Source organism: Ochlerotatus camptorhynchus, unplaced genomic scaffold, assembly GCF_037179485.1.
Source record: "Ochlerotatus camptorhynchus isolate MF236.1 unplaced genomic scaffold, CSIRO-AGI_Acam_v1.1 ptg000412l, whole genome shotgun sequence".
Lineage (NCBI taxonomy): Eukaryota > Metazoa > Arthropoda > Insecta > Diptera > Culicidae > Ochlerotatus > Ochlerotatus camptorhynchus.
The window spans coordinates 1,531,643-1,554,888 of NW_027040898.1; the positions used below are offsets into that span (position 1 = coordinate 1,531,643).

At 40.3% G+C, this 23,246-nt stretch overlaps 1 protein-coding gene across 1 annotated transcript in view; it reads right to left on the reverse strand.

Annotated features, from left to right (window-relative positions):
- Positions 1 to 2,786: 2,786 nt before the first annotated feature.
- Positions 2,787 to 23,246, reverse strand: part of LOC135710993 (voltage-dependent calcium channel subunit alpha-2/delta-4-like) — a 31,837-nt gene continuing 11,377 nt past the window's right edge. The window contains exons 9-15 of the mRNA XM_065233731.1: positions 20,981 to 21,013; positions 20,462 to 20,563; positions 20,282 to 20,395; positions 20,070 to 20,217; positions 19,391 to 20,008; positions 19,174 to 19,330; positions 2,787 to 3,520 (exon numbers count right to left, since the gene is read on the reverse strand). Coding sequence (XP_065089803.1) covers positions 3,336 to 3,520; positions 19,174 to 19,330; positions 19,391 to 20,008; positions 20,070 to 20,217; positions 20,282 to 20,395; positions 20,462 to 20,563; positions 20,981 to 21,013 — 1,357 coding nt within the window. The 3' untranslated portion in view covers positions 2,787 to 3,335. The remainder of the gene's footprint in view (positions 3,521 to 19,173; positions 19,331 to 19,390; positions 20,009 to 20,069; positions 20,218 to 20,281; positions 20,396 to 20,461; positions 20,564 to 20,980; positions 21,014 to 23,246) is intronic.

Here is a 23,246-nt window from a genome sequence, read left to right on the forward strand (position 1 = left end):
CGCGAAGGTGGCCACAGGTCGTCCGAGGTCAGCTCGGGTTCCGAGGGTTATCGCTGCTATCAATAGGAAGATTCGGGTGAATCCAGTGCGTTCAATCAGGAAAATGGCAAAGGAACACGGGGTCAGTGACTTTACGGCACGGAAGATCGTAAAGGAAGATTGCGGAGCGAAGTCGAGCACACGGAAAAAACTCACATGAGAAAATCTTGAACTTCCTTAAGCGAAAAAATCCGGTAATCCTGTTCACCGACGAGAGCATGTTTACCGTCGATCCCGTATCAAATTCCAGAACCGACCGGTATATTAGTTCCGGTAAAAGACGTGGCCGACGAGCACAAGAACGTGTATCTGACCAAGCATCCTGCTAGCGTTATGGTGTTTGGATTGGTGGCTTCCGATGGCAAAAAAAAATGGACGCGGTGTTCATTCCAGAAGGCGACAAGGTCAATACGGAGATCTACATCGGGATTTTAAGTAAGTTTGTTCTTCCGTGGATCAAAGAACAGAACGGTCCAAAGCCAAATGTTGTATTTCAACAAGATGGGGCTCCGTGCCACACCTCGAACCGCACTCAGAAGTGGTTGCAGGAACATCTTCCGTTCTGGGCGAAGGATATGTGGCCGCCATCCAGCCCCGATCTTAATCCGGTGGATTACTCAATATGGCGCGTCATGAAGGCCAAGGCCTGTTCTAAACGCCACCCGAGTTCAGCAAGCCTCAGACAAACATTGACCCGTACATGGAGAGAAATGGATCCAGACTACATTATTAGAACCTGCCGTGCATTCCGAAAGCGCGTGGAGGCCGTAATTGCAGCAAGTGGAAACTCGATCGATGATTAACATAATTTAAGACTCTGAGAAACATCCCCCCTTTGAATAAATAAAAAAAAAATCTAAAACGAAATTTTTGAGAATTTTTTAATTTTGACATTGCTCAATGGTGCAAACATTATCACGCATACGGTAAAACGTCGGACATCAAATATCGTAGCATTTTGATCCACCGTTCACTGAAAAACCAATTCCTGCAAATATAGTATTTTTAGGTTTTATGGCGAGCTGATTGCATACAGGTTTTGCCTGTACGATAGTTTTAATTAGAGGGAACTAAATGTTGTGTACATTCCAAAATTACAACCCTCAAAATAGGCGCATAGATTTGAGTTGGGCGTTAAAGTTAATTTACCATGACATCACTGTGCGCGTTCTTTGGTGCAGGTACACGTGGAAGCAATTAAACGGGTTCAATTTGATCTGCGGGAGGTATATTTTGATCACTAATATTTCACATTTTGTTTCTTAATGTTCAATTTTTTAGTAAGAATGCATCCTATGTCGACATAATAAAATATTCGGAAAAAAGTGTTCTCCAACTTTCAGAAACCGTTCAAGCAATCCTATAACAGGAACCACGCATGTATTTGCTAAATCATGAATAGAAAATAACCCTTCTTCAACCATGCAAACTAGGCAACACATGTATCAACATAATCTTCTGATTTTCTACACGTACAAACTTAAGCCAACTTCTTAATATTTACCCTACTCTGGAACAATAACACAAACAAGGAATTTCCTAACCACATCATCAGAATATGTACAACTAATTACAACCGGAGTTTGAACTCACTGATTTATGCATAAATCAAAGGCATTCTAGCCAGTCCTCCAACATGTTTGAGTGTGCACTGTACGACGGACGACGTAGAATCTATAGTACAGGAATAGAGTTCAGATCCGGAAAACCACGCTAGCTTTCATGCCACGTGCCATAGGTATAGTTCAAGTAGTCAACTGTTTTCCGGTGGATCAGAACTATAAATAGCAAGAGCACAAACTTACAGCAAACTTCAAATGGCTTCCGTATTTATTTTTCTTTTATAATTTTCTCTCCGAAGATTCAAACCATACGGAAATTATAATCAATGAAATCTTCTTCTAAATTAAGCTCGCTTCTTTCCAGATCCAGGTTCCCCCATGACCAAATGCTCTAACTAACAAGAAACTCAATAATTCGCTAGAAACTAAAATTAAAAAAAAAACGGGTTAACGCTTGGAAATCTTCATCAACATTAAACGATCTTTTTCTCTCTATCCAAGGTACGATTCGTTTAACGGAAAACTCAACTGAATTTCGCTAATATTTTCTTACACTTTTTTCAATAATTTTAACTACCAACATAACTTTCCTATGAATGATCTGTCTCTGTCAACTAACTCTATATTTTCTTTAGTAACTATGGTTCTAAAATCTGCGCTCTTTCTACAATGCTATAATTTACAGTTCCCTCCGATATCGCTACAACTCAGTGGACGATCCTGTCTCTTCCTGTCACGTGTCATAGTTTGGTGATTTTTGTTGTTGTTGTTGTTGTTGTTGTTGTTGTTGTTGTTCTTGTTGTTTCTGTTCTGACAAATAGAGTAGGGTCTAATTGTTTTAGTTTTCTTCTTCTTTTCCTTAACATTGTTTACGAATAGAATTAAGTTTCGTTCTCCCTCTTCCTCTTAAAATGTGATCAATAAATCGAAAAAACGTACCACAGACAGTTGATTTTTTTTTCTTACTTGCTTGTTTGCCCTTAAAATTCAAATTTGATTCAGTTTTTAGTTGCTAAAGTTTTAAACATCGTATTGTCCATTACGTTTAGGTTGGATTTCTTGTTCATCTTTATGTCGTGACATTATGTTGATCTAAACGTGTATTATTCAGCGGTGCAGCTTTTACATTTTTGCTTTGTTCCGTTTACGTAACATGCTTTGGCCAATTTGGTTTTGAAACTAGCTTCAAGTTGTGATCTCAATGCTTAGCAAAAGTCTAACACCTGGTGGCATCGATTCGGTTAGTGGGATTTGTTATCGTTCAATTGTCGTTAGTCTGTTTACGTTCTTATTAGAGCTGGTCGTTCAATCGTTTGCTGAGTTACCATTAATTTAAGTGTATACATCTATAACATCTCTCATCTTACAACTTATAGTTCCTCCCAGGTTCAAAGTGCTGCATCTTGCATATCGCAAACTTTCATGCCCAACTCTACCTCAAAAATTGGAAAACAATCACAAATCATCAGATCCTGACTTTGCAACATACGCGGCTTAAAATAACGTCCATGTAAAAAAAAATACCCACGGTGTTATCCTCGGATAACACAAATGCGCTCTTGACTTTGGCGGCAGCTGCTGCTACTGCTTCTTCTTCTTCTTCGTCCTTCATGATTATGCTGGCATCACTGATTCCGTACTCGTTAGTGTTAATGTGCTGTATTAGTTAGAGTTTGTTAGTCGGTTTGGTATTTAATAGCCGTGCGGTCTTAGTGTCTAGTCAGAGAAGCTTTATCACGCACTGGTCAGCACCCATATCAGCACGAACGTCGCTATCGTCGAGAAGATTGACGCTCGGAACAGGGCGTTGGCCTTGCCACACTGTTTAATTTCGATTTCCTCCGGATGATAGCTGATGCAGCGATTCGGTCGCTTCCGAAGCATTTTCTCCTTCGCCATCCGGCGTACACCGCATGCCCCTGTGGATGAGATGAAATGCGATCAGAATGGTCAAATCCCGGTGGAGGGAGTTTCGCAAGAGAATAACTAATACAGGTTCGAGAAAGATTTGGTGATATTTTGGTCAATTTTGACCTTTAGGGTTCGAAAAAGAAGGCCAGGGTGAGTCATTTCACATATTTTTTACGATTATATGAAAAATCGAAACCTTCCAAAAGCGTGTAACGGCAAGTTTGCAATAACACCATTTAGCCATCTCTGTAGATTTTTTTGATCTTGAAAAGATTGAAAATAGGGTCGTCTACTTTTTTAAAAAGCGAAAAGAGTCGTTACACATTTTTTTAAAAGGGCAGAAATGTTCATAATTATCCAGAATGCAGTCATGGTTGTGGAAGGTTGCAACGGCTACCATCATACACACCCCTTGCAGCAGCGCATACCTTCGTACACTACAGACCTTGTACCGACCACAGACAAGAGAGAGTGTAAAATGTAAACAATTTATCAGTTCAAACCAAGCGCTTCTCGCGACAAGTTCGTTTTCTATTTTTGACCGCAATAAAACGTTTCCGAGTTTTAAACCGTAGTTCTCGCGTGTGCATTATTTCTGCTGTCCACTCCGAATCCCATACGCTGTTTTTCCACTTCGGTGACCCTGACTTTGCCGTCAATGGTTTATATATATGGATCCTGGAGACACCAGAACGATCCTCGAATGATCCTGAACATCCGTTAAAGTGGTCAATTCACGAACGTGATCCTATAGCTCCGTGTTTTTTTTTTCGAAACTATTAGGAATTGTGATATAAGACAGAATTTGGGGTCGTTATATAAACATGGACCTATGGTCATCGAAACATCCTCCGAAAGATCCGGAACCTCCACAAAAGTGGTCAATCTATGAAACTGATCCTGATCCATGAACTGTGATATTAGAAAGAATTTGGGGTCGTGACATAAACAATGACCCGAATGAACTTGGGACTGTCCTCCGGAAGATCCATAAAAGTGGGCCATCCATGAAACAGATACAAGAGCTCCGCAGTTTTTTTTTGTCAAAAATATTAAGAACTGCGATATAAGAATGAATTTGGGATCGTGATCGTGGCCCGGATTGCTATGGGCATCAGCCAATGAACGATCTTCTTTGAAAATTTAAACATTTCAACAACGATTAAAAAAACACGGAGCTCTAGAATCAGTTTTATGGAACTAGCACTCTTATGGATATTCCGGATCTCACGGAGGATGATCTCATAGCCATCCTGGTCCATGTTTATGTCACAACCCCAAATTATTTTACAGCTTTTAAAAATGTTTGAAAAAAAAAACTGCGGAGCTCTAGGATCAGTTTTATGGATTTACCACTTTTATAAATGTTCCGATCTTCCAGAGGATGGTCCCATGGTCATCCAGATCTATGGTTACTTCACGACTTAATTTTTTTTCATATATCACAATTCCAAGTGTTTAAAAAAAACGCGCGGAGCTCTAGTATCAGTTTCATGGATTTACCACTTTTACGGATGCTCCGGATCTTCCGGAGAACGGTCCCATGGCCATCCAGGTCCATGTTTATGTCACGACCCCAAATTCATTCTTATATCACAGTTCCATGTTTTTCGAAAAAACTGCGGAGCTCTAGGATCAGTTTCATGGATGAACCACTTTTACGGATATTTCGGATTTTTCTGAGGATGGCCTCATGGCCATCCAGGACCTTGTTTATGTCACGACCGCAATTTCGTTACTAGGGAAAATGGCTCTAATGTTGGCCTATGGATCTAAGATTGGGCCTATCGCTAAAAATCTGCTATTTATCAATGTTATCTAGATGAACGCCTCATTGGGACGATACTTATGGATATTTTTGGTCGCTATTGAAAATTTAGTCGATTGCTGAATTTATGTATGGGCATTTAGGCCGACATTACATCCATTTCCCCTATATCACAGTTCCACGTGTTTTCGAAAAACAAAAACTGTGGAGCTCTAGGATAAGTTTCATGGAAGGACCACTTTTAGGAATGTTCCGTCTCCTCCAGAGGAAGGTCCCATGGCCATGTTTATGTAACGACCCTAAATTCTTTCTTATATCACAGTTTCAAATGTTTTCGAAAAAACGGCGCAGCTTTAGGATCAGTTTCATGGATTAACCACTTTTACGGATGTTCCGGATCTTCCGGAGGACGGTTCCATGGCCATCTTAGTCCATGTTTATATCACGACTCACAATTCTATCTTATATTACAGTTCCAAGTGTTTAAAAAAAACGCGGAGCTCTAGGATCAGCTTCATACACGGACAGAAAATTGTTTGCATTGAACCAAAAAAATAAAGGGTTGTGTCCTACACGACCGCAGTATGACGTAGAACCACGCAAAATTGATGTTTGGCATGCATTTTTGACTATTAAACTTATTATTATGAATGGGGCGGGGCAGAACGTATCTTTTGTGCAGAATATGTAAAAAAGGATGAACTTTGGATGTTAATATAATTGCATATATAGAGGTACCAGATATGTTTGACAGGCAGCTGTGTGTAATTCACCAACATAAATCATCGAATATGCCTTTCAAGTATTTTTTTATTAAATTTGAAAGTTTTGGTGCGGGAAAATATTAACGGAAAAACTTTTGTTTTACTAATAATTGTGGTTTAACTTAAAATTTATTTCCCGGAAAAAAGTGATCGTGTATTTTTCGGGTTGTTGTTAGGGTGGAGAAGTTGTTGGTAGGGAGGGGGACGAGGGGGTTTAACATGCAAGTTTCCAAGTATCATTCCTCATTGTGGTGGACACGCTGTGATCCGACTTTAGCCGCCGACTTGGTTATGATTGCTGCAGGACCAAGTGCCACGCCGTCTGAAGTAGCAATGAGCAGCGCTGTTTTATATCTTTTCAGGTTCAAGCAGAATGATGGGCAACCGAACCTGATAGGATTTCCCGCCTTTTTTATGAATGAGGTGGAGCAAAAAGTTTAATTTGTGCAGAATATGTAAAAAAGGATGGACTTTGGATGTTAATATAATTGCATATAGAGAGGTACCAGATATGTTTTACAGTCAGTTTTTGGTAATCCATCGAGTGTACGTCTCCTGTTAAGCAATTGTTTTTGAATATGTTGGCTCTCCATGTAAAAAATTAATTGTTTATACATAATTGTGGTTTGCTTAAAATTTATTTCCCGGAAAAAAATGATCGTCAAAGTCCATGTCTTTTTCGGGTTATTGTTAAGGGGGTGGGAGAGAGGTTGTTGTTAAGGGTGAGGGGGTGTAACATGCATATTTTGTCATTCTCATTCCTCGTTGTGGTGGACACGCCGTGATCCACCTTTAGCCGCTGACTTGGTCCTGCTGCCGTCCGAAGCGGTAATGAACAGAGGCAGGAGAGCAGCGCCGATTTATATCTTTTCAGGTTCAAGCAAATGATGTGCAACCAAGTGGTATTCGGTTATGATGACTAGGTTTGGGAAAAAAGCTTATTTCATGAAAACAGTGATAAAATTATCATTTGGACATTTTCAGAAGTTTAATTACAGAAAATTGGAAACTTATTTATTTCAGAAGGTTCGTAATGTAATATCCTATCGATTGGCATATTTAAATTTTAATTTAATCTATAAATGACAAAGTTACAAGCGTTCAAAACCTAACACTCCTTCACCACGCATGTTTTTTGATTTGTACCCCAGTATAGTCGACAAAGACGTAGTTCTACGTCAAAAAAAACATTAGTTGTATTTAAACAAACAATTCCGGTTGAAATTATATTGCATTTTGTTGTTTCAATAATACTTATTCATATAATTTTTTTTCAATTTGTGAATTTCGGGAAATAAGTGCAAGATTTCCAAACATCTTGAGACTTGAGGTAAGTAAGTATGCTACATTTTTTTTTTTTTTTTTCTTTATTTTAGAGATTTTTAGCCTGAGGCTAAAGTATGCTACAGTTCTAGCTGCAGTTGCTAAATATAATATATTTTTCTGTTGTTTTTTTTTTCGTCGATCTTGTTTTCCGCGCTGAGCACCAATGCCACCGACGCCAGGAAGGCAGCTCCCACACCTGGACCCATCAACTCATGAACCGGGGACCAACGGCTTTACTTCCCTTCCAAAAGAAGGCGTGATCAGTGGTTTTATGCCTCAGAAATTCAATAGCAATTCTGTTTGTTGCAAAAAGAAAACAAACCAAAAAAATCGGCATTATTTTTGAATCAATAAACATATTTTTATTTCTACTGCGTGAATTGTCAGACTTCATGAAATAAATTTGATTGAATCAACAAGAAATCTCTTTTAAAAACAAACATATTACGCATTTAGCACCTTACTGGACTCCGCACTTTGAAAAAGCGGGAATGAAATAAGTGCGGGCCATGCGTATGACAGATAGAGTTGTCAAAGTGACAGTTATGCTTATCCGAAGTGAATACAAAAACATTGTTTTGATTTCATGATCTTACACTCTCATTGCATTCAACTCGAAACACGTGTTAAAATAATTTTGCAAAATATTTGCAATTTTGCAAACAATTCTAAATTACTTATTTGTGAACAATTATATGGTTTTCCAAGCATGAATAAGATTGAAAATGATTTTGAGACGTGTTTAAATTCAAATGGTGTTTCCAAATGTGTTAAGCTCAATAGCATTCTAGACGTGACCAAACCAAAAAGATCGTTGTTTTTCGTCAGCGTGAAACTCAAAATATTCCCAAAAATCCAGTCACCACTGCAACAGACAATATTTTTGTTGTTGACCCAGCTACCAAATTTGACAGCTTACACTACCGATCATAAGTTTAAGGACACCCCAAAAAACCATGCAAATATGTTTTGTTCAATTTTCGATTTCCAAAGGTTTTTTTAATGGTATGATTGGTATAGCATAAGGGAAGGTCCATTAATTATGTCACGCAAATCTGACCCATTTTGAACCCCCCCCCCACTCCCCACTTTGTCACATTTTTTATATGGACCTTAATTGTTTTTTGTAAGGCTCGTCACAGTTTCCAAACACCCCCCAACCCCATCCCCCCCCTAAAAGTGTGACATAATTTATGGACGATTCCTAAGTGTTCTACTACTACTTTTATTTCAAAATTTGGCCAACGCAATTCTGAGAAAATCAATCACGATTCATCAGAGTAAATTTTGAAAAATATTCTAACTTTGGGTGAACTTTTAGCACACAAAATTTAAAAATTATATTGAACAATTTGCCTACGAGGAAAGTTCCATTCAATACCTTTCAAATGATCTAACGAAAACGAAAATTGGACGTAAAATGGCAGAGATATGAACATAACAAATTTGTCATGTTTTTTTGGGGGTGTCCTTAAACTTATGCTCGGGAGTGTACGTCAAAACCATGAAAGCTCTTGTAAATTCGAAAAGATTTTCTTTTTGATTTAACAATCCAATCCATAACAATACTGGATTGTTGAAACAATAATGATTTCTTTTTGCAGCCAAAACAAAATGAAATTTTTATTGATTTTACGTCAAATATTATTACGTTTACACACACCACCGCGTCCTAGCAAGAAGTACGGTCGACTTGTTTCGCGCTCCGTTAATTTGGAAGTTTTCTCGCTATTATCTGACGTAAATAATCAGTTTTTCTCGCTTAGTGATTGCTGGCATAATTCCGGATAAATTTATCAAAAAGTGAGTTTTTTCTGAGAAGAAAGTGTGTTTTCGGCATCATCAAAAATTGTTTTTGCGATTGGCAATTCGCCAATCATTTTGCGCACCATCGGTGCGTGGTCAAGCATACCTGTGCACACGGATCATCGTCATCGAGTGTCAGCATTTGCCTCCACATTCAAACCGCTCATCCATCATCGTGTGTTCAGCTGAGTGCCGAGCTTCATACAAGCACACACCAACGAAGACCGGGCACACGTGGATCGAAGATCATCAAAGCTGCGCGTCGCTCCGCTGCTGCTGTGTAAACGCTCGGTGGTAGTAGTATAGGATTATCAGATAAGTTTTTGTTCTTGTTTCTTTCTTTCTCCCATCTGTTAAATTTTAAGTTTGTGTTTCTGTGTTAGTATTTTTTTTTTTTTCGTGTATTGTGTTCGAGTAATTTTGATTATCGTTGCAGTGGTAGAGCGTTTTTCGCTCCCACTAGTACGGCAAAATGGACATTTTGTCGGAAGACGAAATGGACGTTTTGTCGGAAGACGACACCACTTTGCCACGCGATAGCAAGAAGGGTCGAAAACGTCTGTCATCCCAGAAATCAGATGATGCCATCCCTGCTTCGTCATCTCAGTCTGGTAATGGACAGGAACAGATAAGCCCCCGATCGCGAGCCTACCCAGAAGACTCGACTGGCCCATGGGTTGTTTACTTTCAGCCCAAAAAGAAACCTTTAAATGTAATGCAAATTACTAATGATCTGACGAAGCGGTTCTCGGCCGTGACCAAAATCTCGAAGGTGAGGTACAATAAACTTCGCGTTGTCGTCTCTAACCTGAAACAAGCTAACGAGATTGCTGCCTCCCAGCTCTTTACACTCGAGTATAGAGTGTACATCCCAGCTCGTAATGTGGAGATCGAAGGTGTGGTCACCGAAGTGAGTCTGACCCCCGAGATCTTGGCGAAGCAAGCGGTTGGCCGTTTCAAGAACCCCTTGCTTCCCACGGTTGAGATACTGGAAGTCCAGAAGCTGAACTCAGTATCTTTCAGCGAGGGTAAAAAGAGCTTTACCCCCACAGACTCGTTTCGGGTGACCTTTTCTGGTTCAGCCCTTCCTTACTACATCAAGTTGGGAAAACTTCGGCTACCTGTGCGTTTGTTTGTTCCTCGGGTCATGAACTGCCAAAATTGCAAACAGTTGGTGCATTCGGCCTCTCACTGTGGCAGCAAGGCACGCTGTTCCAAATGCGGGGAGAAGCACGAGGATGGCGCCTGCACAGTCACTGCACCAAAATGCGTGTACTGTAAGGGAACTCCTCATGGTCTCTCATCGTGCCCGGCGTACAAACAACGCGGGGAGAAACTAGAACGCTCTCTTAAGGAGCGTTCCAGGCAGTCTTTTACAGCAATGCTAAAAACAGCCACACCATCAACCAACGACAAAAACCCCTTGGCTGTTTTGTCTGATGACGAGTCTGACTCTGACTTGGCTGAGGAGGGAGTTTCTTTCAGTTTTCCGGAAGGTTCTGCACGGAAACGAAAACGCATCCGTTTGCGGAAAGTTGCAGATAAGGAACCCCAAATCAGCTTGCCCAAATCAAGGAGTGATGGAAAAAAGGAAGTTTCAACTCCTCCTGGTTTCCGCAAAACTGATTATAACCAGAATTTTCCATCTCTTCCGGGGACATCAAATACCCCTGATGGCCCATTATTAAGAACAGAAGCCCCTGCTTCATCCGGGTTGTTCTCATTTGATAAAATTGTGGACGATATTCTCAAGTATCTCAATATTTCTGATCCTCTCAAAAGCATTGTTCTGGCAATGCTTCCTTCTGTGAAGACCCTCTTGAAGCAATTGACATTGAAGTGGCCCCTCATTGCAGCAATCATTTCCTTCGATGGATAATTTTCCAAACGAGGTCGGGGATTTGATCACTGTTCTACAGTGGAATTGTCGAAGTCTCATTCCTAAATTAGGTTCTTTGAAGTTTTTAATTCACAATAATGATTGTGATGCATTTGCTGTTTGTGAAACTTGGCTCTCTTCAGATATCGATCTTCCTTTTTATGATTTTAACATTATTCGACTGGATCGTGAGGATTCGCGTGGAGGAGGGGTACTTTTGGGGATCTAAAAGTGCCATTCCTTCTATAGAGTGAATCTTCCACAATTTCCAGGTATTGAAGTTGTTGCATGTCAGGCTATTATTAAAGGCAAGAGCCTTTGTATTGCTTCTGTTTATATTCCTCCTAGAGCCGTTGTTAATCGCAAACAACTTTCAGATATCTGTTCGGTACTTCCTGCTCCACGGTTGATTATGGGAGATTTGAATTCCCACGGTACAGGCTGGGGGGAACTGTATGATGACAACCGTTCTACTTTGATATATGACCTCTGCGACAGCTTTAATATGACAATTCTTAACAATGGAGAAGTAACACGTTTGGCTGGCCCATCCTCGAATGGAAGTAGATTAGACCTCACACTTTGCTCTAACTAATTATCGTTGGATTGCACGTGGAATGTGATCCAAGATCCCCACGGTAGTGATCACTTGCCGATCAAAGTTTCAGTTGCCAGTGGGTTCAATCCGTCGGAACCCGTTAACGTCGCGTACGATCTTACCCGTAATATCGATTGGACAAAGTTCAAGAATGTGATATAAGATGCCCTAACGTCGGTAGAAGGGCTTCCACCGTTGGAGGAATATAACTTCCTCTCCAATCTGATCTTGGACAGCGCGCTTCAAGCTCAAACTCGGCCGGTTCCAGGAACGTCTTTCCGTAGGAAACCTCCTTCCCCTTGGTGGGACCAGCAATGCACTGAGGTTTATCGTAAAAAGTCCGACGCGTTTAAGCTTTTCCGGAAACGTGGAACACCCGTATATTTCGAAGCGTACTCGGCTCTTGAACGCGAACTCAAGAGCCTCATCAAAGCCAAGAAACGCGGATACTGGCGGCAATTCGTGGACGGATTATCGCGCGAAACGTCTATGAATACGCTTTGGAATGCGGCGCGAAGGATGCGTAACCGGTCTTCAAACAACGAGAGCGAGGAGTACTCCGATAGTTGGATTCTCAAGTTCGCGCGAAAAGTATGTCCTGATTCTGTGCCGGCACAGATGATTCCTCGCGAAATGACGAATTCGGTAGACGAGATCAGCCAGCCTTTTTCAATGCTGGAGCTCTCACTCGCGCTCCTTTCGTGTGGCAATTCGGCTCCGGGGGCTGATAGAATCAAGTTCAACTTGTTGAAGAACCTCCCAGACGTCGCTAAGAGGCGCATGTTGAACTTGTTTGGTCAGTTCCTGGAGCTTAATATTGTTCCGGATGATTGGAGGCGGGTGAGAGTTATAGCCATTAAAAAGCCTGGAAAACCCACGTCAGATCACAACTCGTATCGTCCCATTGCGATGTTATCGTGTATTCGAAAATTGTTGGAGAAAATGATCCTTTTTCGCCTGGACAAATGGGTTGAGTTGAACCACCTACTCTCAGATACTCAATTTGGTTTCCGTAGGGGCAAGGGAACGAACGACTGTCTCGCGTTGCTTTCCACAGAAATTCAGTTGGCTTTTGCTAAAAAAGAGCAAATGGCTTCTGTGTTCTTGGATATTAAGTGGGCTTTTGTTTCAGTATCGGTTGAAGGCCTTTTAGACAAACTCCACGCTTGTGGCCTTTTTCCGTTAATTAATAACTTTTTGTACAATTTGCTGTCAGAGAAACATATGAGCTTTTCTCATGGAAACTCTACAACTTCACGATTTAGCTACATGGGTCTCCCCCAGGGCTCATGTTTAAGCCCCCTTCTGTACAATTTCTACGTCAGAGAAATTGACAATTGTCTAAGGGACAACTGCACGTTGAGACAACTTGCAGATGACGGAGTAGTGTCTATGACAGGACCCAGAGAGGCCGACCTGCAAGGACCCTTACAGGATACCTTAGACAATTTGTCTACTTGGGCTATCCAGCTAGGTATCGAATTCTCCACGGAGAAAACTGAGTTGGTCGTTTTTTCTAGGAAGCATAGCCCAGCACAACCAAAGCTTCAACTTTTGGGTAAGCCGATCACTCATTCCATGTCTTTCAAATATCTTGGGGTCTGGTTCGATTCAAAATGCACCTGGAGATCCCACATTGAGTATCTGAAGCGGAAATGCCAACAAAGGATCAATTTTCTCCGAACAATTACCGGAACGTGGTGGGGAGCCCATCCGCAAGATCTTCTAACGTTGTACCGGACAACGATTTTATCGGTTTTAGAGTACGGTAGTTTTTGCTTCCAGTCGGCGGCTAAAACGCACATCATCAAACTGGAACGTATCCAGTATCGTTGTCTTCGTATCGCGTTAGGATGCATGCAATCGACTCATACGATGAGTCTAGAAGTGTTGGCGGGCATGTTGCCACTATCGGATCGGTTTTCGGAATTGTCCCTCAGGCTCCTCACCCGTTGCGAAGTTATGAACCCACTGGTGATTGCAAACTTTGAGAAGCTTCTTGAGCTAAACCCTCAAACTCGTTTTATGTCATTGTACTACGTGTACATAACACAGGATGTCAGCCCTTCGCAGCATAATCCCTATCGTGTTTGCTTCTCCGACTTCGACAGTTCTGTTCATTTTGATTTATCAATGACGCAAGAGATTCGCGGAATCCCAGAGCATCATCGTTCCATGATTGCTCCGTCAATTTTCGCTGCAAAATTTGGCCAAGTTGATTCCGCAAGATCGTTTTTCACAGATGGATGTGGGCCGGGCAATGAGAAGGCGGACTCGCTTGCAAAGGTGGGCGCTATGGAAGGCGATATTTACGATCGACAAATCGCCTACGACAAATTTTTCTTCATTTATCGTCAACAGTCCCTCGCCAGCTGGCAAAATAAATGGAGTGAAGGGAGTTTGGGACGATGGTTATATTCAATCATCCCTAAGGTGTCGAAGTGTCCTTGGTTCAAGGGGTTGGATGTGGGTCGAGACTTCATTCGTATGATGTCTCGCCTCATGTCCAATCACTACTCGTTAAACGCTCACTTGTTCCGTGTTGAGCTGGGGGACAGTAATCTCTGTGAATGTGGACAAGGTTACCAGGACGCAGATCACATTATTTGGTCATGTGCTGAGCACCGTGGAATCAGATCCGAGTTGTACGATTCCCTTCGGGCTCGAGGTAGACAACCTAATGTTCCAGTTCGGGATATTTTGGCTAGACGCGATCTGGAGTTTATGCAACTCATATATGTTTTCTTGAAGAATATTAACCATAGATTGTAAGTTTGATTAACCTTGTGTTTAGTTTGTGTTTTGTATGTGTGTGTGTATTTTTTTTTTTTTGTAGATTTGTTTCTGTAATAATTGTATAATTACAGAGTTGATATAACGTCGATAGGATTAAGTATATGTTTTAGAAATAGTGAAATTTTTGAATCATAAATCATATTCCAAATCTCCTTTTCCCTCTCCCGATCCAAACAATTGTCATCCACTAACCTCGAGAAGACCGCGAGTAATCGGTTCCAATCCTTTAATTTTAGATTTAAGACATTTATAATGTATAAGGAAAATGATAACTTGGCTTTGTAAAGTTTATTCGATTGAGCCTGTACAAATAAAGTAATTAACAAAAAAATATTACGTTTAAAATATTTTTTAATTAATCTAAATTATAGATCTTAAGCCACTTGCAACGCCCATAAACACACCCTTAAAAAACGTATAACGACTTTTTTCGCTTTTTAAAAAAAAGTAGACGACCCTATTTTCAATCTTTTTAAGATCAAAATATTCTACAGACCCTAGGAATTCTAGAGATACCGCAATTTTTGAACTTCATCAACAAATGGCTAAGCTATGCCATTACAAACTTGTCGTTACACGCTTTTCGGAGGCATCGTATTCGGAGTGTTAATATAAAGAAATAACCAAACTCAGGCACTGTGCAACATGCCTTTCTAGGACGGAATTTTTAACACATATTTGACTGTGCCATACCATAGAGGTAACTCTAAGACAAGAAGGTCCCGAAGAAACGTACTGGTACTCTCTTCGGTCCCAAGCTAATCGATTCACCCCTCGAAACATAGGAAAATCCACTAACCCCTCATTTTATCTGTCAAACTTTCATAGCGTATCAAAACAAACATTGTTAAGTACTAGAATTTCGACTAGAATGGTGTACGTTAATCGTTTGCTTGGGACCAATAGGCTAGTCAAGTAGTGAGCCAATTTAAAATCGTTAGTTTCGTATTTATTGTTGACCATACTGCGACAACCGTCGAGCACCGTCATCTTCCGGGAACGTACTGTTCATCCACCGCCGAGAAACCCCACCCGCTGCAGAATCCCGTCATCGTTGGTCAGCACTAAAGAGCCTGAATTTATAAAGAGACGATATGTCAAAATTGGAACAATCGACTATCTGTCAAAGTCATACGAAAAGTCATTCCAATCGAGCAAAAGACCTGTCAAATAGATAAGATGTCGTCTCTTTATAAATTCAGGTTCTTTAGTCAGCACTACACATACACACACACGCACACACACACTACAGACACCGAAACCGTGAGTAATAAAAAATAGCTAATAGGTGTGCTTCGGATCAGTATCGTCAAGCCAAGAGACGACCTTGAAGCTCTAGGGTTTCGAGCTCGAGCTAGCCAACAAAAGAGGCGAGTGTAACGCAACCCAGACGATCTCCGTATCTAGACCAGAGGTTAGGGGAATCCCTTTAAACTAGCCCACCTGGCTAGCCACTAACACTCCCTGAATAAGGTTGCACCGCCCTATAGGCGCATATGAGATCAGCGAGCTTGCAACACGGAGGTGATCTGCGTTCACCGCCTAAATAATAGAAATATCACCGAAATGTGGCGTTCAACATTGAGAGAGCGTATTCAAGTATTCTAGACAAATATGAGTCATTTTTGACAAGTGGACCTTGCTCAACTTTTTTCGAATTCCAAATGCTTAAATAGGAGGTAGGAGAAATAGCTCTAATGTTGACCTATGGATCTAAGATTGGGCCCATCGCTAAAAATCTGCTATTTATCAATTGTATCTTGATGAACGCGTCATTGGGACGGTCCTAATGGCTATTTTTGGTTGCTATTGAAAATTTAGTCGATTGCTGAATTTATGTATGGGCCCAAATTAGGGACACTTAGGCCGACATTACATAAATTTCCCCTATATGGTCAAAATTGTGAATAATTACTCCAATTCATAAAGAGGGTGGTTCTTAAGAAAAAACATGACCTGGATTGCACTGTTTCAATTAGAAATTAGAACAGAAACGCACCCCTTGCAATGCTGAGTTGTAGTTTCATTATACAAGCAGTATTTTACTACAATTTGCAACTGCTCGACTATTTTGTTTTATTTCTGAGGAGATTTGAAACACGAATGGAACTCTGTTTCAAATTTCTTTGGATGTATTTATAGATGCGTATCTTAAATGTTCAGAGAACTTTTTACAATTGAGGGAAGTTAAAAAAAATTTGGAAATTTCACAGAAGATTTGAGTTCTGAGAAGATTGGGGAACTTCATATATTACGAAGAACTTCACTCACAACTCGAAGAACTTCATACAGAACACTAAACTTTATGGAACTAGTAATTAAAAAAAGTTTCCGTAAGAATCATTGAAGTCCTGGTTATTTCATAGAAGGGAGAGGTATTTCATAAACGTTCGGGGAAATTCGTGAAAGTTTTTTGAACTGCATAGTATATTATAGAACTTCTTGGAAATGCATGGATCTTTACAGAATTGCATGAAATCGCTTGCGTCTCTTACATCACACAAATATTATCTCATACATACTAAAAAAAAGTCACGTAAATTTCGGTTCCCTGAGACCGACACATGCAAGCGGCCCTAATGACATAAGAATCAGTTAAAAGAGACGAGAAAATTTTGCGTGTGCTATAAGAACTCAATTTTACATTAAATGTTCGTTTACGTCCCATGATTTACGTCAAAGATGTACGTCACGTGTAAAAATAGTTATTTCTAAGTGTGTATGATACCAGGTTGTTCAGAAATTACTCCAACGATCTTCAGGTGTTCTAAGATCTCCATGAAGTCCGCTGAACATTTTTTTCAAGGCTTCAGGTTGATCAGCTAAAGATCTTCATTTATACAACAATTCAAACCACATTTATTAGATGTTCTCTCATGAGGCAGGCTGGTTAGGAAATATAAGAAGATCTATAGCTAATAAAAAAAATTCTGGATTTTTTTTAAACATCGGGTTGTTCACATATTGATGTGAAGATCTAGAGCTGTTCAAAACTTAAATTGACGTCTCTTAGAAATGATTCCAAATCAGAGGGTTGATCAGAACTCCAAAGCTCTCCGTCTTATCGAATATATCAGTGAATCTCTTTGGATATATTTCCAGATTTCTGGATGCTCGTGTAATATTCTGAAGATCTCAAGTTGTTCACAAATCTAAATGATGGCACTTAGATACTCTCCCAAGGGGACAGTTCGCTAAGAAAATATTCAAAAGATCTCCGGCTGATCGATGATTTTAATAAAATTCTATGGATATGATTCGAAATACATGAGTGACATGAGAGGAAGAGGTTCTAGGGAAGACAATGTTAGCCGTGTTCAGATTGACGGTGACCAAATCGGCTTCCAATGTAATCAAGATTGGAGCTGCCCCATGGGCTATGGTTTTGACAGTTCGTTTGACTTAAAACCAGCCAGTCTGCTCCTCTCTTATCTTGGACCCTCTCCTCTGTCAAAAGTGTACTTTTTTTTTATCTGTCTGCTAAGAAGGCTGATATCTAATTTTCTGTGCATCTCAGATTTTTGAAAACTTGGACAAGATTTTCCGAAGAAACCATTCTCGATAACTTTTTCAAAGCGACGTATCAGCTTTTGTAAATAATGCATTTGATCGTCGATTTGGCGTAACTGGTAGCACGGCCACGCATTCTTTCACTACCATCAGATAGGGGAAATTTTTGCCTACCTGCTGGTGGTGTTAGTAAGCGTCTGCGAGCTACCAGTTACGCCAAATCGACGATCAAATGCGTTATTTACAAAATCTGATACGTCCCTTTGAAAAAGTAATTGAGCATTCTTCTATGACGCTCTGTTTATTTATATGATGTTATGCCACCATTACACCACGGGCGCCGCAAAAGCTTATTGCGTGCTCTCAACTTAGTGTAGTAGATGCAGTCTACAGCTTTTAATTGTAAACTTTCGCTGACTGTACCATTTTTACAATAAAACACTTAAATGTGTGACAAGTACAATCATACTCTATGCCCAGGAAAGTCGAGAAATGTTCCAATCCGAAAAATTCCTATACCGGACCGGGAATCGAACCCAGCCACCTCAGGATAGTCTTATTTTGCAGCTGCGTCTTTACCGGATGAGCTAAAAGAAGCGATGACGGCTAGATCCGGTAAAGGCTAGATATAAACTAATCAGAAACGACAAAAGTTGACCCTTTCTAAACTGAGCAACTGTGCCGCGTATAGACTTGTCTGACGTTTGTGAAATGCAAAACTTTAGGTAAATTTTAAGTATTAGTACAAGAAAACTTTTGAATTCACCCAAAGTTCAGCACTAATACTTGTGCAATTCATAAACGTCAGAGAAGTCTATAGAGTTGTGTATGTTCATCGTCGACTGATACTGAGAAGCTACTACGGTACAGTCACACATGACCGACAAGAGGCGAGTGTGTATAGTGTATAATGTTTGCGAATTAAGGCGATTCCACTTCCAATTTTTATTTACACAAATCTCGAAAAGTTGAGGCCCATTTCACCTGCAATTGCTACTTCATGTATGCTGCAGTGCAGCAAACGTCAAGCAGCAGTTTCATTGTGGTACGTGGCGTGACATTTAAAGTTTCGAAGTAGTTACGGGAACAAGGATCACACAGCGAAACACCTTAGATGGGGTAAATTGCAATTGTGCAAGAATCTAACATGCGTGCTTGAAAACCAATAAAAAGCACGTAAAAAGTACGTTCGATTCGTTCTTTACCTAACTTACCTGCACCGCCATGCACCTCTTGCGGTTCAATGTCCAGCTGTTTGGAACCGCAGGGACACAGCACATCCACCACCAGCAGAATTAAATTGCTATGTGGGATCTTCTGCACGCTGAAGGGTCGCTCACATCCAGAGGAGTGACAGTTTGTCAGTTTACCCTAAATAATAAAGAAACATTGATTGATTGTCAATAATGCCACAAACTCCTCATAGTTTACCTTCAGTGGATTGTTCTGTCCACTAGAGTTCAACCGATCCGGTTGCAAAATGTACAAATCTGTCTTCAGATCACATGGTCTGGCATGAGCGGGATCGGGTATCACCCGTGGGCCGGAGGTCGCCTGCGACCTGTGTGGCATTGGAGTCGAATGCACTTCGTAGTCCGGTGTTGTAGAATCGTACGGGTTATGTTCCGCTGGAATTTCGTAGTTGGTCTCGTACTCGTAGACTTCATCAAACTCATTCTCGCTGTCATAGTAGCTATTGCTCTGCTGCCAGGAGGCAACAGGAGTGGGCAAGATCGATAGCCAGTAGGTTGCAAAGGTGACTATGTACTTTAGTAACCAGGACATGGGTCGAACCGGTTTCAGCGGTTCTCCAGCGGCAGTGTATGGATTGTCTCGATCCGAACACATTCCTTGGTAGTCCATGAAGGCAATCCTACGAAATATGCGATCCTGAACGAGAGAATCCATGATAGTGCCATCGATTTGTCCGAAGAATTTTCCGGTGTGCTCGTTTCGTTCGGACAGGATGACGAAACCATTGTCATCCAACAGGTAGCAGTCCAGTTCGTCAGACGCACAAGTCTTCTTGCAGGACATAGATCCAGTACACTTGAAAAAAAAAGGTTTAACGGTTATTAGCTAGTCAAATTGTAACGCTCTCAGTACGTACTGTTGAAGTGATGTTGATAAAATGCTTCGCAAGAGATTCATGATGAAACTGTAGACCTACGACTGCTGCTGGGGCCTTATGACCGCGATGGTCTAGGAAAAGTGCATGCGTTGCAGTCACCAATGTTGAACTGTTTTTGCCCGAATATCTACAAATTCAAGTTACAATGTTTTGTGATTTACATTTTTTTTTTCCATTTCCTAACATCATACCCAGAATCAAATGGCACACTGAAGACAAATCCATCTGGTTCGATTGAATGGTGGTCAACTGCTCGCTTATACCAACTCATGTCCATCGCTCGGGCATTGGTCTCGCTGAAGTGACTGCAAAATAAAACATCAAACATTTAAAATTCATCCGGGCACATCAAAATCACTCGAAAATCTTACGGTTCATCGTTCTCATTGTGAGGCATATGGTCGAACCACCGAAGCAATCCGGCTCGAGTAGCAACGAACGTTGTCTTTATCTCAAACATGGTAAACCCTTGCCTATGAGGTGTGACGGAGGAGTAGAGAGGTATAAAAGAGCAATCTTAGTCATATTTTGGCTAATGAATGGTAATTAACTGCTATCTCCCGGCGCCGATCTCATCGGTCGACCGAGCCATCTCTTTGCATGGCAAGATGCAACAAAAGTTTTAATAGCGGTTCAACCTCTGAACCCATAATGAAACAAAATCCTTCCACATTAAGGGATGATTCGCTAGATGTTGCGGTAACGTAAATCAATCGTAATCAATTGGAAAACTGGCTTTAAGAAAATTACGCAGACTGATGACTGATTGTCATCGATCGTAAATACTTACTCCATTAAAATGTAGATAATTTGTGAATTCAATAGACAAAAGAAAACAAACTACGGGGAAGAAAAGAAAAGTATGATGTGCATCTCTATAGCGATTTTACCTGTGCAAAAGGGCCATCAATGTGGCGATTGGGCTAACAAAAGTTATTTGATTCGAATAAACAGAAATACACGCATACGGAAGAAAGTGCAACGATTAAGAGTGCAAAAGGTTAGTGATGACATTAGTCAGTGTTTGCAAAGGGTTTAAATTAGTAGAACTATTGGTGAGCATATATAAACCTAAGAATGGAAAATGTAGAGCTCTTATTGTAAGCATAAATACGTATTATCAACATTGAGAACGACAAGTATAATAATGCCTGTACTGCAATTGGCGCAATTATCTAACTGTTTTTTTTCACAAGCACTTTGAAGATTTGAACTCGTGACTTTGACTTTGGATATTAACCACTACGCCAGGACCGACCAAAAAAAAAAAGGTGTAATGTTATTCAGTCACGAATGAACTCAAATGTATTTTGCAAAACAAACAAACTATAATATTTGATTAATTTATTTGAGATGCCGCATAAGTCAATTTGATTCAATTGCTGGAAAACAAAGATCTGAGGTCCTCTGTAATCAAAATAAAAATGAAATCCCGTCCTGGCGATACACGCAACGCAGCACACTTGTCACTTAACAGTTGGTGTTACTTGTATGCACCTTATTTTAGTCACAATCAAGTTGCAGCTATCTATTTTGCCTGGGATTTTTATTTATTTCGCTTCAAGTCTAGTGAACTAAACCACCTTAAGGCCTTAGACAAAGTTAGCCTTATGCTTCATATCCGAGTAAAGTGGGAACACTTCAGGGAGACTGGAGGAAATTTCCAAAACCTCACCCAGTGCCGTAATTGCCAAGGATGGGGTCACGGAACAAACAATTGCTATATGCCAGCTAAATTCATGAATTGTGGTGATTTCTCTCACGCAAAGGACGACTGTCTTGTCAAGGAAGATGCTAAGCAATTTAAATGCTCAAATTGAGGTGATGGGAATGTAAGATTGTAGGAAGCACTCCACGTTCCCACTAATTCTTCTGCTGTTAACAACGGTCAGCTAGGAACAAATTCTACATTCGTACCCGTAGGTACAAACAGTTATCAAGCCTCAAATTCTTCATCTATAGCTGCTGCTAATAATGTTCAGCAAGTAAATGGGGTTACATATGCTGCTATTGCAGCTGGTAGGAATCAAATTCAAAATACTAGCCAACAGAAATTTTGATAATTTTGACTTACATAGGTAGCATTACTGCTTTTAAAATGGAATTTTTATATACATCATTAATTGAAATGATTACTGATATGCTAAAAACTAATACCATGTGTGATGCAATTCAAACTAAAGTGAAATTTGCGAACAATATCGTCATGCTTTGAAATCCAGCGATGAATTTTAAATCCCTAAATATTTTGAATTGGAATGCTCGCTCTCTTATAGATAATGTAGACGAGCTATTTAACTTTTTAAGAGTTCATAACGTGCATATCGCCGCTATAATTGAATCGTTCCTTAACCTTGATCATAAGCTTAAAAGGGACTCAAACTATTTCATTTATCGAAATGACCGTCTTGATGGAGCCGGTGGTGGCGTTGCTGTCATTGTTCATAGACGTATCAAACATCAAAATCTATATTCTATTCTATAAGTCATGAGTTGCTTCTACACAAACTCGAGAGCTATGGATGGTATAACAGGTAATGCAAATTGTGTCTGTCAACGATGGGAGAAGTGATCCCAAGAACATATCATTTGGAGTTCCACAAGGCAACAATATTTAATGGGTTTATGGTGAACCGCAGGCATGTCCAGGCAACGAGAACGTCAGGTACTACAAAACCGTTGCTTGAAAGTCATCTTTAAAAAAAAGTAGAAGGGTCTGTTCCTAGGGGCACGAACGGAAGCTTGACGTAGGACCGCTAGTGGACGGAACAAATGTGAACATTTAGTTCTTTTAATTGATCAATCATCAATTATCTTAACTCTTTCCGTTTTTTATTTGTAAGCGTATCAAATTTGTAGTATTTATTTCAAAGAGAAAGTTGATGAAGAGAATCCAAGGGTCTGTCAAATTGAGTATTTTCGATTCATCTACCCGACTTGTATTTTGAATTTTTTGTTATTTATGTATTTTTAAGATTTGTGCATTTTGGTATTAAAGTGAATTCAATTCACCCCTCACAGGATTTCCTTCCAAATTATGTGAATGGGGCGGGGCGGTAAGTATCGTTTGTGCAGAATATGTAAAAAAGGAGACACTTCGAGAGATTGAACTCGTGAGAGCTAATTTTCTCACAAATTTGATTTTATTGGCTTTCT